Source organism: Poecilia formosa, unplaced genomic scaffold, assembly GCF_000485575.1.
Source record: "Poecilia formosa unplaced genomic scaffold, Poecilia_formosa-5.1.2 Scaffold191, whole genome shotgun sequence".
Lineage (NCBI taxonomy): Eukaryota > Metazoa > Chordata > Actinopteri > Cyprinodontiformes > Poeciliidae > Poecilia > Poecilia formosa.
In genome coordinates this window covers 449,405-466,903 of record NW_006800130.1, presented here as the reverse complement: position 1 = coordinate 466,903, position 17,499 = coordinate 449,405, and the positions used below count along the sequence as shown (strand labels likewise).

Here is a 17,499-nt window from a genome sequence, read left to right as displayed (position 1 = left end):
TGAAAAGATATATTTTTGATAAAAGCAGTAACACCCAAGGCCTGAGTGAATTTATGGAGTGAGTTACAACAACCACAGGTTTGTATGTAAATATGTCTGACCGACAGAAACTCAGCAGAACCAACTCTCACTTGCAGTTAAATGCTACCAAAATCAACAGGTTGGTAAAGTTTTTTTTTTTTTTTTTTTCTCTCTCCATTCATAGTTTTATTTGACGATTGATTGACATTTGGCCAAATGTTGCAGTTCACATAAAAGGATCTGATACAACCACATTTGGAGCCTTGGGCATCTGCATGTTGCATAAGGCGCTATTATGATTCGAAATGCATTCCTTGCAAAAGCATCCATGCCTCATGAACTCTTTCACATTTTGTCATGTCACGACCACAATTTTCACTGTATTTCAACAGTATTTGCATGTGCTATCCCATTAAAAGGTATCATACACTGCTGCTAAATATAATGTTTTAAAAATCGAGAGGGTGTGGTGCTCAGTAGTACTCAGCCCCCTTCCTTGACATATATATAAATGAAGTCCTCAGAAGTACTCCGATTAGTCGGGAGAGGCAACCTGTGTTTCACTGAAGGGATGATGCAGAACAACAACAAACCTACCAAAAGATGAGAAAATGAGATTTATAATAAATCTAGAGAAGTTGAAAGGTGGGAGAAACTGGTGATAGGAAATCTATTGGCTGTGTACTCCTTATGTAGGAGACAAGTATCAAATGTGAACCGAGGGTTCGATTCCCAAATCTGGATCCTGTTCTGGGTGTCTTTCCCCTCTTTCTCTACCCATTTCCTGTCTAATCTATTCAACTAAATGTCACTAGTGTCAGTAAGAAGTGAAAAAAAAAAAAACCTTATAGATGTAGTAAATGTCATAGTTATTTAAAGAAGGGACTTACTGTAGGGAAAGCTGAGGCGCGGAGTGACATCATTTTCTGTGACAGCCAGATGAAGGAAACCGAGAAGTAGGACAGTGTAGGCTGGGAGACACAGCCAAGCCATACTCATCGTCCACATGCCACCGCAGGTCCACCAGCCAACTTGTACTATTTGTCTCGTTTAGGTTTTGGGGGAATTCATGAAGCGTGCCTGTTTCTGTTTATCTCCTTTCGTGGCCTCTCTCTTCCCTTGCAGCTCCAGGCGCTTCAGATGGAAATCTGGTGAAATTGTTGGGAAGAGAGGAAACTCCTTGTTGTTTGATTTTATAATAGTTGACCTTAAGAGCACAGAAGAAAACCTCTTCTATACAAACACCAAACTGCAGGGTCTCAACAGGTACCTTTGAAGAAGAAGAAAAAAACATGACATTGTGTTAGAATGTTGTATGAGCTAATTTGCACATACTATCATTTTCTACAAAAATTAATTATTTAACAGCTGATCAGGCATTTATCAAGCCACTTTGCTTACTGTGAAGCAAAAATATCCTTATTCATAAGAATATCTTGCTTGAATATTTAGCATCTTTGTGGTTGTGTTGATTAGAGCAATGCATTTCAAATACTTATTAAATTCTCAGAAGATTATGTCTTCTTTTATTTATATGTCAGAGGGTCTTGAGTGTTTTATGACAAATACAGTACCACAAAATTGCACTGAAATGCATTTTGAGGAAGTAGTATCGTAGGATTTATTTTTTTAATTTTTGTTTTTGTTTCCGCTTTTGGTAATTTGTACCACAATAAAACCTTCAGAAACATGAATGCTTCGTAGTATTGTGTGTTTGAAAGTGCGATGTGCAGGAAAATACATTGCTATAGTAAACAACTTATTTGTTTACTATAACAAATACATTTTTCCAGTCCTCGTTATTGACTGGATAAATGAGCAAATCCCACAGGTTATTGCATTTGGAACTAGAACTCAGTTAAACTGAATTTGATGTCATATCCAGGTGCAAGTTACAACTTCAGAGGTAAACTGAACACAGCAGAAGCAGCCACCTGCAATTGTTGTTGGCTTACTGTCGTCCGCAAGTTCTTATAACCTTCTTCAAAGCAATTTTCTACTGAGAGGTTTCTGATAAAGCAACAATTAATGTGCTTGAGCAACTGATCTTTTAAGCTGCTGTTGTTTAGTAGTTTCATATCACACTTAATCCGTTCATATCCACCTTCCAAATCTAATACCAAAATTACCTCTGAGTACTTTTGAAGGCAAGCTATCACCTGTGGTACTTGTGCTAAAGGTTCAGATTCATTGCTCTCTATGAACTGCTTTGTGTAAACACTATTCTTCTGCTGGTAACCTTGCTGTATCACTGAATTATTCTCCCCACAGCAACGCCTTATGTTTAGGAAAGTAATTGCAGCAAGTGTAATTGACATGGGACAGTCACTCTGCAATGTTGAATCCAAAGCTCGCTTGCTCCCTTTACCCTACGGCGTGACTGCAGTCAGAAGAGAATATGTTCCTGCACTCATTCCCTTGCAAACTTTACATGACAGTGCAGGAACATCGTCTAGAGACTTAGGGGAAAAGGAATGCAGTGGAATCTTAAACCCCCAAAAACATAAACAAGTGGCTGCTTATGAGCAATTGAAAACACAAATTTTCCCAAATGTATAAGGGTCACAAGAGAAGACAAAGTAAAATAAATTCTGACTGAACAAAAAAAGAAAAAAAAATATTTATATGGGACATTTTAATTGGGTTAAGCTAAGAACAGCTCTGGATGTAATAAATTAAAACAATTGTGTTTGGGGAAAAATGAAAAAAAAAAGAAAAAAAAAAAAAGAAAGAAATTAAGACGAAGAATGTAAAGGCACCGTGCAATGTTTTGAAAGCAACTTTAAGTTTTGTCAGCAAACCATTACTTACTTTGACTCACAATGAAATATATCACAAAATATACAATTTGTGATAAATTGTAGAACACTGTTGCCAGTTGGCTTAAACAACAACACAGCCAAGACAAGTGTAGCACACGTATCACTAAAAGTCTGTTGGTACAAGTTTGAAACACAACCAGACTTATACAGGAAGAAATATATGCCAAACATAGAAAATGCCTCTTTTTTATAAACATCTCACAACATTAGTTATTGAAAAAAACTGTTCCATTTAACAGGAGTTAAAAGTCAGCTGAAAATGTGACCTTGCTCTGTGTCACTGAGTAAGGTCAGTAATTTAAATAACTGAATACTAATAAAAGATGGCCTTCCTTGTTCCGTTAGTGCTAGTAAGTCAGCTTAAAGCAAAAAAAAAAAAAAAAGACTTTGAAATCTCTGTATTGAAGGTCTTACTAAGAGATCTTTTTATAAATGAGAGACTGTTTATCAAATTTCAGCTTTGGTGCCCAAGAAGAAAGCTTATATATTAAATCTAGTTCATTTGTAAAAATCAACAGAGATTATATTCATTTATTTTCATTTTCCGCTTTAATATCTACACTGATATTGTAAAAAGAAAAAAAAAAAAAAAACTATTTAATCTTCTCACCAATAAAGCCAACAGCTATCTATTATACCAGTAATAGAGTTAAAGGGTAATTCATTGATGTAAGTCTGCAGAACACAGTGAGGCGTAAAGGAAAACCTTAGTACGGACATCCCAGTTACAACCTCAAATGCTCCATTACACCTGCCACAAGAAGCTCCTCAGACGCAACCAAATGGAGATTCAGTTTCATGTGAGCTGTGGAAATCAATGGCAGACCATAGTGAGGGAGTCTATTCCTGGTTTCTGTCATGGAGATCCAGAATTTTAGTCAATAAGCACTCGGCTGCTCGTTATAAATGGAGCAGTCTGAATCTGAGCGTGGCGGAGGGTGTTTGGAAAGCAGGAAAGACTGCAAAGGAAAGAAGAAAATGCTTATTTATGCAGCAGAGTCATATTGAAAACCAGGGATATATCATTAATTCTTGGTTTGTGTATCAGTCAGCAAAGGAAACCAGCAGGAATCTGACCGAAGAATGTAGAGAAAGTTGGAGGGTGTGAGAACAAGGGCGCCTCAGACAGCAGAGAAATCTACATGCAACTCTGCACTTCACTGCTCTCGCCTGCATGATGCATAAACTGAATCATCCCTTTCACCCTCTACACAGACATGATAGTGTGCTCCCGCTCTGGATGATGCTCTCCAAGCTCTCTGTCTACCATCTCCTCCTACAGTGCTCGTACATTCCTCTCTGCACTGCCTTCAGCAACACATTAGACTTATCCGTTTGACATCATTTTTTTTTTCATTTGTCAAACTTTCACATTGAATATAAAGGACTCCCTCAACTTTTATGCATTTTACGATTTATAAAATGTCAGTAAGCTGTTGATTTGCACTATGCTATGGTTTGTTTTTGGTCTGAAGGAGTATGGGATATAATATGTCTTTGTGCATCATTCAGCTCTGCATTTGTCTATTCTTTTATCTGTCTAGAGTCCACCATACATTTGTTCATGCAGTGTCTTGTTTACTAAATGCCACACAAACATGTCTTACAACCTGAAACAATTTTTTGTGGTCTTGCCGGTTTTGCCAAGGTGTTTTTGCAAAACAAATTTTTGACTTTAATGAGTTCTTTCCCGCTGATATACATATTTAAATAATGCATAAATGAATAAAACCTACCCATAGGTTTGTTCACTATGGTCTTTGAAATTTACGCTTTACCGCAGTAAAAATATCTACCATAAATTCAGAGGGAACTTGTACTGCTGGAACCTGTTTATCCTTCAAATATGCAATTGAAAAGTCTATAGTTTGCAGAGCTTTCAGTTTGTAAAAGTATAGAGTTTTGCCATCCAAACCATGTCTGAACCCAATATCCCACTAATCCATTGGTCTGGTTTCTGCTAACTAGACTATCATATGACAGTGGAAGCAAGAGTCCTCCTTAAAGTGAATGTGACTGATTAGAGAGAGAAACTGTTGAATCAGGCAGAGGAATGTTCTGCAGGAAACTGGGTGAGAATTTATCATGAGAAAAGCACTGATTCATTAACACGTGGAGCTGAAATGGCAATGAGAACCACCTAAAATATGCAAATCTGTCAGAGTACAGCGAAGAGGAAACAGAAATAGCTGCTTGTGATGTTAAACTGATATAAACACTTCTAACAAAGATATATTTTAGTGCAAAAAAACGTTTAAATGCTATGTTTTTGCCACTTTGTCAAAGCATTACACAACAAGGAATTTCAGAGAAGAGGAAATAACTGTTACATATAACGAAACTGGGAGTTTCCCAGAACTATATATATATACTGAAAAAGCTTCTCCATGACAGCTTCACTTCTGTGAGTGTGAATGGTATAAATAGCAGCACAGCTGAAACAGGTGGTGGGACCATTAACATTTACTATTTCAGTAGAACAGCATGGGTCAGTGCTCAACACATTGTCTGGAATAGTGCCGAATCATAAACGTGACCTCTTGGCATGCCATGCGTGTCAAAAAGCCACCTGTATGCAGATGAACACGGATCACCTCAGGTTACGTGTTTCCACGTGTGACCTTCAGCTTATGATTCAAACTGCAAACCCCCCACCCCATGCCCAAAACTGCTCCGCATCACTAAAGAACAGTCAGTTGTGTGACATAAACCAGGTGTGAGATATGGAGAGTGTCATCTGCCTGGAGAGATTTAAATAGAAGAGCATGTCTGACCGCACAGATGGACAGAGTGTCTGATTTATCAGGTGAGCTGTGTGGGATCACTATTAAGATAACATTGTGCAAAGTTTCAGAGGTCCAACTATTGCTTCGACACACTTCGTAAGTTCTAATGATGAGTTAACTTACTCATTGTGCTGCTTCATAAAAATCTTATGCATATACATACACACATCTGCAATTGTAGTGAATGACGCAAACATCAAAAAACACCACATATTTTTTCAAACCACTCCATTCCAAACTTCAGTGGATTTATTGGGATTTTATGCAGTATCGTATGCAAATCTGCAAAAGATTAGGCTTTATGGGTGATAGGTTGAAAAAGAAAATTGAAAGAAGAAAGAAAAACACCAAGGAGACAATGTGATTATTATATCATCTAGAAACTATTTTCAGACTTTGTTTTTCCATTTTTGTGAATTTATTTGCACAAAATATTCTTAAATTTAGTTGCTGAACCGCTGAGAAGGGCACTCAATTTCACCCTTCAAAAGGGGAAAGATTGGAGAAGATGCCATTTAAGAAAGGGAGGTTTGTCAGGAAACAAAAGAAATAAAAAGCACCTTTCTAAAGCTTGAATCGGAGCAATTATTAAAACATTTTAAAAAACTGGAATTGTAACAAGCAATGCATTTTGATTTCAATATCTGATCTCAGTTGTGAGTCATTAGTTCGGAGCTGGAGAACAGTAGATCAAAAACAGCTGCTGCAACATCATTCTGCTTCTAGTTAGTGTTATAAGAAAACGTCTGTATCTGTGATCAGATGACTACTTAAAAAAAATAAAAAATACTCCTTCTTGATTGACCCATTTTACGTCCAATCCCCAGACCCTGTTCAGAATAATTAATGGCCCGTTCATCTCAGAGTGAAGCATACAGCAGTAATTATGACTATATGCTACTCCAAAGACTTTTAATTGCCTAATTAAAATCTTATTAAACTATTGAACAAAGATAAGGGACATTTTGAACTCAAGCGCCAGAGGAGTTCAATGCATCAAACTTGCTTTCTGTATGGAAAGGCTTATGACACCAGGTCAGAAACGGTCTTTTTTTTTGTCAAAAGTGCTGATTTTCCTAAATATTGTACACAAAGCTAAAATAAGATAGGAACGCATTGGCAGATTAGTGGAATACATGGCTGTGAAAGTGACTGAGAACATATCATTAGATCCGTCTTTAAAAAGTTAAAAGTAACACAAGTGCTTAAATCATCCCTCAGAAGTTCAAATGTCTGAAAAGATATTCGATTTCATTCAATTTCCCCTCTGCACCAATTTCCATAACACATGCACAGACTGCAGACGAGGCTCGCTGATGAAATGTCAAGCAGTGAAGCTCCGAGGTCTGTCGCTGAGTCTGCCATAGCTTTTAATGCCAGAGTCTGTGAAAGAACAGCAGCACGAGCTCCGTGACAGAGAGAAAAATCTTAATTGTGAAAACGTAGGGATGAAGAAAAGCAAAGAAAAGGACAAAAATAGTCTTTACTAAAGGTTTCCCAGCAAAAATCGTACATCCTATAACACCCTGCAATGGTATCCATGCCCCTTGAACTTTTCTATATTATATCACCTACGAATGCAAATGTATTTTATAGACAAACACAAAGTTGACCTGTTAAAACCCAGCCCCTTGTTCTATGCTTTTCTTCATACAGAGTGTCTGGAGTCTCGTCTCAATTTCTTGCTGGAGGCGTGGACTCAGACCACAATTCCAAACCAGCGCTGAAAATCGACATCGTCGTTCTCAACTTCTGTTTCTGTTCGGCGACTGGCTCAGTTTAATTTCAACTGGAGAAATCAAGTTTAATGGGAGAAATTTCAGACTAAAGGGAGATTAGAATAGAGTGGAAATGCATAGGAAGGCAATGGCCAGGATAACAAAAAGTAGAGCTCAACAATGTTTATTTATAGAGAACCTTTCACAGATAAAAATCCTACATTTAGACAGTGTTGTTGAAAGAAACTCATATGATGTCCAGTTTACATGTTGCTTCTAGATAAGCAATAGAGTAAAGATCTGGAAGAAAGTCCAAAGTTTGGATGAGCACAAACATGTTTTGGTCTTTCAAGTGCAGAAAACTAACACTACATAACCACCTGAAGACATCAATCCCATAATAACATATGATGGTGCTGTTGGGGGGATGACAGAAAGAAAGGGCAAAAATGTAAAAAAAACAAAAAACAAACTGAACGTTGTTGGTATTGAACAAGATGTGAAAAGGTCCAAGATTTATAAATACTTTTGCAAAGCAGAAATTACCTGAAAGTGACTAATCTTGCAAATAAAAAAGATATAATGAGCCTGTCACGATTTTGTACTTAACTTTTTCAGGCGATTCAGCCAAATCTCCCGTCAAAACACATCTGACAGAGCTTAACCTGGCTTAAAATTGCCAACATGTTGTCATTAATAAACCCTCTAGCATGAAGGAGGAGAAGAAGGCAAAAGCTTCTTTTTCTTCCTCTGTGCCCCTTTCAGCTTTTTTATTTATTTATTAATTTTTTTTAAATCAGTGTAAGTTGATCCACTTTGAGGAAGGAGCCTGCACTGTTGATCTTGCTGAAATGGCCTATTTCTTTTCCAAAGTCTTTTCTACTGTAGAGTCACACCCTGTTCTGGGAACCTTAACATTCATACGTCTGAGACACCTTTCATGCTCTAATGCTGAGAAGGCAACTAAGTTTCACATTACAGCATTTAATTCACTGAACATTAATCAGTGCTATTTTCGTTTTTACTAATGTAAAAATTTATTTGAGGTACTTCGAGATCATTTGACATTTTTAGGTTCAATAAGGCATTCGTGCATCAAACTCCTTATGTTGTCTAAAGTTAAAAAATCTTTCTTCATGCAACATTCAGTAGCTACATTTGTGAACCATCTGGGGTGTCGTGTTACACTGAAAAAATTCAAAAGGAAGATCCTTTAGAATTTTTATCTGCGCTACGTGATATGCTGACAGTTGGTCAGGCTGCTTACATTGCAGCCTTTTCAGTTCTTAAATAGGTATTGCGAATGAATAGCAGCGGATGGCCCGGCGGCATTCTCTACCTTATTTAACCATTGTAAATTAACAATTACGTTGACAGATTTACTGAGGAACCAAAGCTCACTGTAGAAAAACTACTGTCTGTCTGTGGGAAAAGAATATAATACAGTCCAAGATGTTTTCTAATAAAATATGACGGCTTGCAAACAAACACAGATGAAATAAGAGCTCTATGCTGCATTTGATAGAAAGTATGCCCATATGCAGTCCAGTCTAATAAGGAGAAATTGAAAAAAAAATAGATAAAAAAAATATATATATATCTAGGGCCTGTGTTTTTATTAGAGTTCCTGACTGCTGCCAGAAAAAGGTGAAGAGCCGTTTCAGAGTTTCAGACCTGGCTGCTGGTAAGTAGGTCAGGCCTGTTGAAACGTTCAGTCCCATTTGAAATGTCTCTGTTCATTAAAAAAGAAGGTTTATAAAAAAAAAAAAAAACCAGTTTGATTTTCCATTAACCCAAATTGTTCATTTTGATCTCAGCTATACAAATAAAAATGGAAATTTGTCAAGGTTCTGAGTTTCATCATTTGCAAATATTACACAAATGTTTAACTCTTCCTTATAAAACCGACAATCTGCGCCAGACATGCTAACTGTGTGCTTAATCAGGTGTTTGTGTTCTTCTTCCAGTACGTTTTCCATCTTTTAATTTCAAATATGGAGGCATATTTCCTGTACAGCATTAAAGATCAATTCTTTGAAAAATTCTTCCAAAAAAAGACTTTTGAAGTGCACTGTTAAAGGTATGGCCCAGATTTTTATTGTGATAACGCTAAATGGATTTACAGCTAATATGTTGCTGGAGTTTTGATTTAATATAAATCTAGGAAGCTGACAGCCAGGTAGGGAGGGCCCAGGTCCACAGGAGAATTCTTCCATCTTAAAGCAACTTTAAACTTCAAAAACACCATAGCAATTCTTGCAAACACTATTTTATAAACCTTTTAAATGTCATCATTTATGCAGAGCCATTATTACAAAGAAGCCAGCAACCTTTACACAGTAAATGCAGGTTTGAGTCGGCATGCCAGCAGATAAAAGTAAGTGTCATATAAAGTAAAGAAACACCAAAGCCAATATTATTATAGCAATTTAAGGGAAGGGTTACTGGGACTGGAAACACTATAGATGTTCATTTCTCAGTTCACAGAGGAAGATACGGTACGTGATAGCATACCATTCCCTCTGTAATAATTGCCTTGTGTGCAAATCAGCATCCAGCACAACTGTATGGACAGTTTAAATGTTCATTAATTGTTGTTTGCGTTAACCATTGTGATGTTTTTTGAAGTTAAAGTTGTTTGGAAATGAAAGAGTTTTATATTAATATGGGCTCCCTTCAGACTAGTCATTAGCTGGATTCTCATCAGCTAAATCTACAGCTTTACAGCTGATGCTGCACATAAGATAGCAACATTTTACCAAACCTGACTTTAAAAGTCCAAACTATCCCTTTAAGCTTAATTTTTGACATTCCACCTCATTTCCTGCCATCTTGTTTGGCCCCTTCATATGTTATTGTGTGTATTTTGTCAATCAGAGGATATACTGCAAATAAAAATACTGCAGAGTAAATTAAAACAAACAGCAAAACCTTGTTGAAATTTTAGACTAGATAACTGTCAGTTATGGATAAATTGACTAGAGAAAATGAGCGACCCTTTTTTTTTTTTTTTTTTTTTTTTTTATAAACCTTTGCAGCAATGGGTTTAATAAAAATTAAACTTTCCTTTTCTTTTTTTTTTTTTTTTTTTTTTTGCCCTTACAAATTCATGGAGCATTCAATCAACAGAAAAGGCTCTGACACATTTATGCTCACTGAAATTGATTCGGCTGGTGTGGCATCCATGAAAAAGCTGTAAACAAAGCGGCGTGGCTGCTCCCCCTTGATGTCGGCTGCAAGAAGCTGCACGCATTCCCGTAGCTTAGAGGCTTAAACAGAAGCTCAGGCTATAGGCCACTGGGCAAAGAGCTGCTTGCATCCGTCACTGTGTGAGGCCGATAAAGGGCTCAGAGTGGACATTTCTCCACATGGTCCAGAGACAATCCTTCTACAGAACTCTAGAGTTTTGTGTTGAGATTGTCTCAAACCACTAGAAGACACGCTCTTCAAGGTTCTACAAACTTAAACGACTTGTTCAACAGAGAAGAAGGAAATGGCGTCACTCCAAATTTGTCTCCTCTGAAAAGGATAATGGCGAGGGAAAATTTGCTCAAAATCAGCTTTGATTGTGTTGATGTGTTCTGCTATCAATAAAGATTATGCAAAAAAATTAATAAAAAAATTCAAAAAAAAAATGTTGACATGTCCAAAGAAGATTTCTGAGAAACGATCAGTATTAAATCATGGAATTGCCTGTTCATTCAGGCCCATGTAACAAGGTTCATGTTCAGTCTTCAATCATTTATGGCACACTATCTAAAATTATACATGTGGGAACTGTTTATAGTATAATTTTGATTTATGATGCCCTGAGCTCAAACAGATGCACAGTAAGTCTAGCTAGAAAGCGTCTTGAAATTCTTAACCCTCTAAAACAGATTAATCCAAGAGACAGTGTGCTTTTTTAAATCTGTTGAGAGTTGCGAATGGTATGCAGAGCTGATAAAACAGCAAAGAGAACAAGAGGAGTCAACAACTTGAAGTATGCTGTTGGTAAACAAATTGTAAATGGATAATCATTCCTTTAGTGCATGTGCAGAAATGAAATACTCTTATTAGACATTATCTCAAAAGTTTAGCATTACTCTAGTCGGGTTTTTCTGTCTTTGACCTCTTCGGTTGCCATATTGACCACATTAGAATATCTTTGTGGGGGTCAGTCTGTCCCTATTATGAGACGTCTGAAAGTGGGCAGCTGCCCCCCACATGAAGTGACCTCACTTAGTAAAGATCAATAGCAGGCTGCACATTCCTCAGCAGTCACTCCAACCCTTGCTATCCCAGTTATCCAAGACACTTTAGGATTTCTTTAGAAAAGTGATGTTTGGGTTGAATTCCAGTTATTAACTTTGAGCATCCTAGACAACCAATTTTGACCTGCGGGTGCAACACATCTGCCCAGTGAAAGGCAAATGAGCTCATGTGACTCACACGCTCGAGTCTCGAGCAAATGCTAGAGATAATATTAAAGTTCGGAGCATGCACAAAATCTTTCGAAAAAAGTCTTTTTTCAAGAATCACTATTTTTGAAAGACAATTTAAAACCGTACACCTTCTGTCCTTACTGCAAGACTTTCAATTGTTGGTAAATGACCCATATTTTTAGTGACTTACACAATAAAGATCATTTCTTGCATTCTTTCTGACTCAGTTCTCAATAGCTTCCTCTGCTCAACAGGTTGCTTTTGAGAGAAACAGTTATTACCTTATTCCTAAGAGCAATTAGTCGGGTTACTGAGAATGTCAGCTAGCAAATCCAAATCCCACTGGTCCTGTAATCATTGCAGCTGATGTATTTCCCAGAAGTTTCAACTTTAGAGATAAATGCAATACAAGATAAGCAGACAAAATCACATTTTATGAATTCACTTCACTTTGTTCTGGAAGTTTTACAAAGTTTAATACTGCTCCTCTCTTCTGAAAGTTTTATTGTGATGCAAAGTTGAATTTGTTGGAATTACACAGTTTTTGGAAGTTATTTGTACTTGCGCTGCATCACGTGTTCATATTTACGTTGCAGATATATGATGCTAAAATTTCTTCTGGGTACCCCGGAAGACAGCCCACGTACCACGAGTGGTACCTGCACCGCATTTTAAGTACCATGATTCAAATGCGCATTGAAGGCGAGCTCAGCTCTAATAGTTTACTTGTTTGTGATTCAGATTTTCATTTTCTTTTGATCCAGCTGTTTAGAGGCCTGGACAGCAAAATGATGGGCCTCACTGACCTCTTTGCTGGATGATTTAATGGCTGACTGACTGCAGTATTTAACCAGACAAGCATAATAAGCGGATTAGAAACATATCAGATGATAGAGTTCAATGTTCTTGGCTGCAGGTACAGTACAGATTTGAGCAGTCACACATATTGCTAACAACTGCGCACGTGATGTAAATGACTTAATTCCCGATAAATCCAGAGGAAGCGCAGGACTGTTTAACACTGGTTTCTGAACCGAAGGAACCTCAGTGAATGTACCGCTGTGTGTTAAATGGAAACCCTCATCTGTGTTTGCACCAGATAAAATCAGAGTCCTGACATGTCCAAACGGTGTCCCAGGCCACTCAAGATGGATGCCTGCATGTGGGCCTTGATGCCATGGAGAGATGAAGTTGAAATGAAGTGTCACACGAAAGCTGAGCCCCCGCACTTTAATGCCAGAGCATGAAGCACATATTTCAACACCTTCTCTCATTTTATCCATTTTACAAGTGTGGACTGGTTAGGTAACTGCAAGCTGGAATGAAGCTGACAAATAAAGTGCCAGATTATGAAATATCAGTTACTAGAACTGCACACACACACACAAAAATGCTACTGATTGCAATTAGATCTGACTTTTCCATTTGACCTCCCTGACCTGGTTAAGACTAAAAACCAAGGCTTTTTTTGATTAGAGAACGCTGCATACACTTGGAGTGAAAATTGTTAATGAGTGAAGAAGACTGACTTAGCTGTTTTCATTATCAGTAAGGTGTTTAAAAGTGAAGTTAAAGAATGCAAAGAAGCTGCGAGAAACCTTTTTTAAAAAGAAAACTGTATTTCCTAAAGATGGATTTCTTGTCTGCCACTTAACTCAAACAGGATAGACATCAGTAGAAAGCAATAAGCTGGTTGTATTACAGCAAAGTTGTTCTTTTTTATTCTTTTGAAGTCCAGTTCTGTCACACACCATCCTAGATTGGGAAGTGCTGAATGTCCTTTTGAAATCTCACAGCTAAGGTAAGAAACAGCTAAGGTAAGAAAAACAAGGTAAGAAAAGATGTAAATACTTCTTCTGCATGGAATATACACCAAGGGGCATCTGTAATGCTAAATGTGCTAATCAGTGCTCTAAAAGTTGATTTAAGATAGTAAAAACAGGTCATTTTGTTGTTTGTAGTAAACGTGCAATGCTAACAGCTCTCTCTCTTTAACACACACGATGCGACTTTGTTGTCTCTGAAACTAATAGAAATAAATAGGGATTGAAACAGGACAAGAAATACATAATAGAGTTTGTCTTCTTACAGAGAGAATGAGATATTATTTTATGCAATTCTTCAAAGTCAACATTTCACAAAATCTGTGATTGGAAATTGGGCCACTATTCTGTGACTTCAAGTGAAAAATAATTTTTAAGAAAATACACAAGTGGAAGCGTATTTCCATCTTATTCAAAACATTGAAAATTTTTTGTTTATAATTGATGGCATTAGTCGTGATATGTGGACAAGTGGTTACAAACAGCATTCAAGTCTCTTATTAACAAACATCCACTGTGTTTATCTTTCTCAAAGCTCCATTTCCATAAAACCCAAGAGGGTGCTTTGCAGATTTATCTCTCCCATTTGCATGAAGCCAGAAATTCATCTCATTATTTACAAACAGGATAGGGGGCCTATGGTTTGACCGTAGAATAAATTGGCATACTTGATTTTCAAAGCAATCTAGGAGATTTTTTTCTGCATCAAGAAAATTATTCTTTTATAAGGAAGAGTTAAACATTTGTGTATTAGTTAAGGAAGAACGCATAGCAAGAGAGAAACATAGCTTTGGGTAATTTGTCTTCATCACTGTGTTCCTTGAAAGCATTTTTTTTTCTCTCACCACAGTCAGTGAGACCCCGTTGACCCCAGCTGGTCTTATCAGAGACAACACATGACCAGTGTTACTTCCTGTGATGTTAAGCTTCACCTGCATGCCGAGCAGCTTCTTCCCGTGCAGATGTCTGGAGGTCTGGCCAGCACATCTCTGTTTCTTACACTGTACACAATTTAGTGGATAGCAGCCAGGAGGAAAGCAGAGATGCATACTGATCCGAGCCCTGCAGCCATGCTACACTGTACACAAAAAGTGCTGAAAGAGGCCAAAGGATGTCTTGTGCGCCGTGTCTTAATATATCACATCTTCAATACGATCTGATGAATTATTCAGATTGTGCTATCTGCTTTGCCTCTCACCTAAAACATCTGCCCTGCCAGCTGATCTGCCAAGTCCGCCTTGCTGCCTGCGCCGCCACAGGAAGCTTTTAGTCCGGCTGCCATCCTGTGGTCTGCGCTCCTTTTATCCTCCAATCCTCTAAGTATATACATGTTTTGGACTTCAGGAATACAGCGTTGAGGAAGAGAGATCAGGTTACTGTGTCAACAAACAGGACCAGTGTGCACAAAGCTTTTAACAGAAAGACAGCGGATTTGCTACTGTTCAAATATCTGGGTTCTCAGAGGTAATGTAAGCACGCAAAGAACTACCTCACCTAACCTGCTGTCTAAAAATACGAAAGGTAAAAAAAAAAAAACCTGATGCCTCATTCAACAGTCCCAGTTTAATGGTAGGAACAATTGTCTTTTAGTTACATTCCTGTTAGCATTTAAAGTATTCCTGAGCAATATTTCAAGGTTTTCTGAAAAGCTTTTGTTGGACTTTAAATGTTTTTTTTTTTTGTTTGTTTGTTTTTTTCCCCATTCAATTTCAGAGACAGCATAATCTATTGGGTTCAGCTGGTACATAGTGGTGACAGTAGTTGTCAGGCATGTTGTGAGTTTAATTTCAGCCTCCCCACTCTACATAGTATCATGGCTTTGGGAAACTCACAACCACAAGGGATATTAATTGTGTGATGGGTTGTGAGTTTGGCTGATACCAACATGTGTATTGTTAAAGCACTTCAAGTTGTCTGTGTGACCATGGATGCTTAATTATTGTTTTAAAATCGGGGAACAACGTGAGAAAAATCTTAAACCTGCTAGCTGAAAGGTGTAGCGTATCTTCTTCATGAGCCTAGCTCAAACCTATGTAAAAAGCGGCTTTCTTTTCTTTTTCCTTTTGTTGTGTTGGTTATGCACTGAGTAATAAGTACATTTAATGAGTCTACAGCTAGATTTTAGTTACAATAACCCGTCTGATCTAGTTTTTACAGTCGGTGTATGTTTGCACCTCTGCTCTGTTCGGTCATAGGTCAGAGCCTCTTGCACCTACAATTCATTTTATGATGACATCAGTCCCTAAAAACCTCATCTTCTAATACCTGCTTTTAGTCTATCACCTGTGATTATGCAAAGGAAACATGTGGACAAGTTTTGCGTGGCCAGTTTCGTGTGCAGGATTCTACAGAACTGTCTAAGAGTTTGTTCACATAAATTTGATAATATAATCTAGGTTTTCCACTTCGTTTTGAAGCCTTTTTCACATATTATGATGATGTTCACTGTGAAAGAGAGAGTGCTGTGGCTTTCTGTTTGTGTCATATAATCTGGTCTGCTCACTGAGCCCAGATTTATGTTGGGGAGGAAACGGCACAGATCACAATCAAAACACTCATCATTAAGTTTTAACTGGTTCAACACAAACCATTGGAAGCAAGAAAACAACTACGCGTGTATGTTTTGTTCACAATAAACTGGAATAGCACAGCAATATGTTATGTATCCAGTTTTTAATGAGCCATATCAAAACACCAGTAAAGATGCTAACATTAGTGTAGCACAATAGCAAACTATGTATGAAAAAATATTCAAGATTCAAGTTTGTTGAAGTCTGTAATATGTGTCGAGTCAGTTTACTGATATCTAACTTATTAAACAGTTACCCTGTTTATTTTGTGAATGGGGTTTTGAAATAAATAATCTTTTATATAATATTTCTATTTACTGAGATGCACCTGCAAGTCCAGGTTGGTTTGATGTAAAAGTTTGATAGGCAGGTTTGATGACTCAGGTCCCGAGTCACCTTTGGCGGAAAAGGACATTTGTTTTATCTGAAACATCTCAATATAAAACATTGAAAAAAAACAATCTTTAGACAGGAAAATAAAGGGAATTTTGTGAGCAAAAGAAAATCTCATGCTTTGACTTTAAAGGGTGAACAGGAACCTCCCATTTCCCTATTGGATATAATGATATGACTAATCACTTGCCTCACACATCTTCTTTCATCATTCTTTCATCACCATTCATATTCTTCAACGGCTCACTCCGCACAGCCTTAAATCCCAGCTTTAAAAAAAATTGCTGTACTTCAACAAGAAAATACAGAACAGCTTGTTTAAAATGGACCAATTAAATGTGTGTGATCAGAGGGCGACGGCAGGAATGTCTTCAAAGGGTCAGCAGAACCATTAGCAGAGTAAAGGGCACAACCTGGAATGCTCAGAGATATCAAATCACCAGGCAGGGGGGAGGGAGGTGGTACAGGGTGCTAAACTGGGATCGGTTGGAGACTCTTTCTGGGATCACAAACACTCCTGGTACTTCTGTCAGAAAGAACACAAACATTCACAACCACTAAGAACAACAAAAACCTGACAAACATTTGGTGCCTCATATCAAAGCTCCAGAGTTAGCAGTGAATCCATAGACATAGTTCTGAAGATTTGATGTGAAGAGGAATAATATGACTAATAAACATACTTATTGAAAAGAAAATGATCACACAATGATAAAAAAAAGACTTTTTGCGATAACGAAAACAAACTCCAGGACAGTAACAACAACGACCCGAAGTTCTTTTTGTGACGTAGGCGTTGCGAGTTTCACAAGGGGTAAGTAGCAGTTTGGAAACACTACAGTGAACGCAGCAATCTGGCCGGGTTCCACGTCCACAGTCATTTCCCACATCATGGCACAGCACTAGACTGGGAATAAACAGAGGAACCCGCTGGGCTCCCAG

General features: G+C 37.6%; 1 protein-coding gene across 4 annotated transcripts in view; it reads right to left on the bottom strand.

Moving 5' to 3' along the window:
- sema4ba (sema domain, immunoglobulin domain (Ig), transmembrane domain (TM) and short cytoplasmic domain, (semaphorin) 4Ba) overlaps positions 1 to 17,499 on the bottom strand; it is a 54,175-nt gene that overhangs the window by 21,360 nt on the left and 15,316 nt on the right. For 2 of the 4 annotated variants that reach the window (XM_016678819.1, XM_007566394.2), the window contains exon 2: positions 912 to 1,291. In XM_016678819.1, coding sequence (XP_016534305.1) covers positions 912 to 1,029 — 118 coding nt within the window. In that variant the 5' untranslated portion in view covers positions 1,030 to 1,291. The remainder of the gene's footprint in view (positions 1 to 911; positions 1,292 to 17,499) is intronic. The other 2 variants (XM_016678820.1, XM_007566395.2) reach the window with 1 other exon arrangement.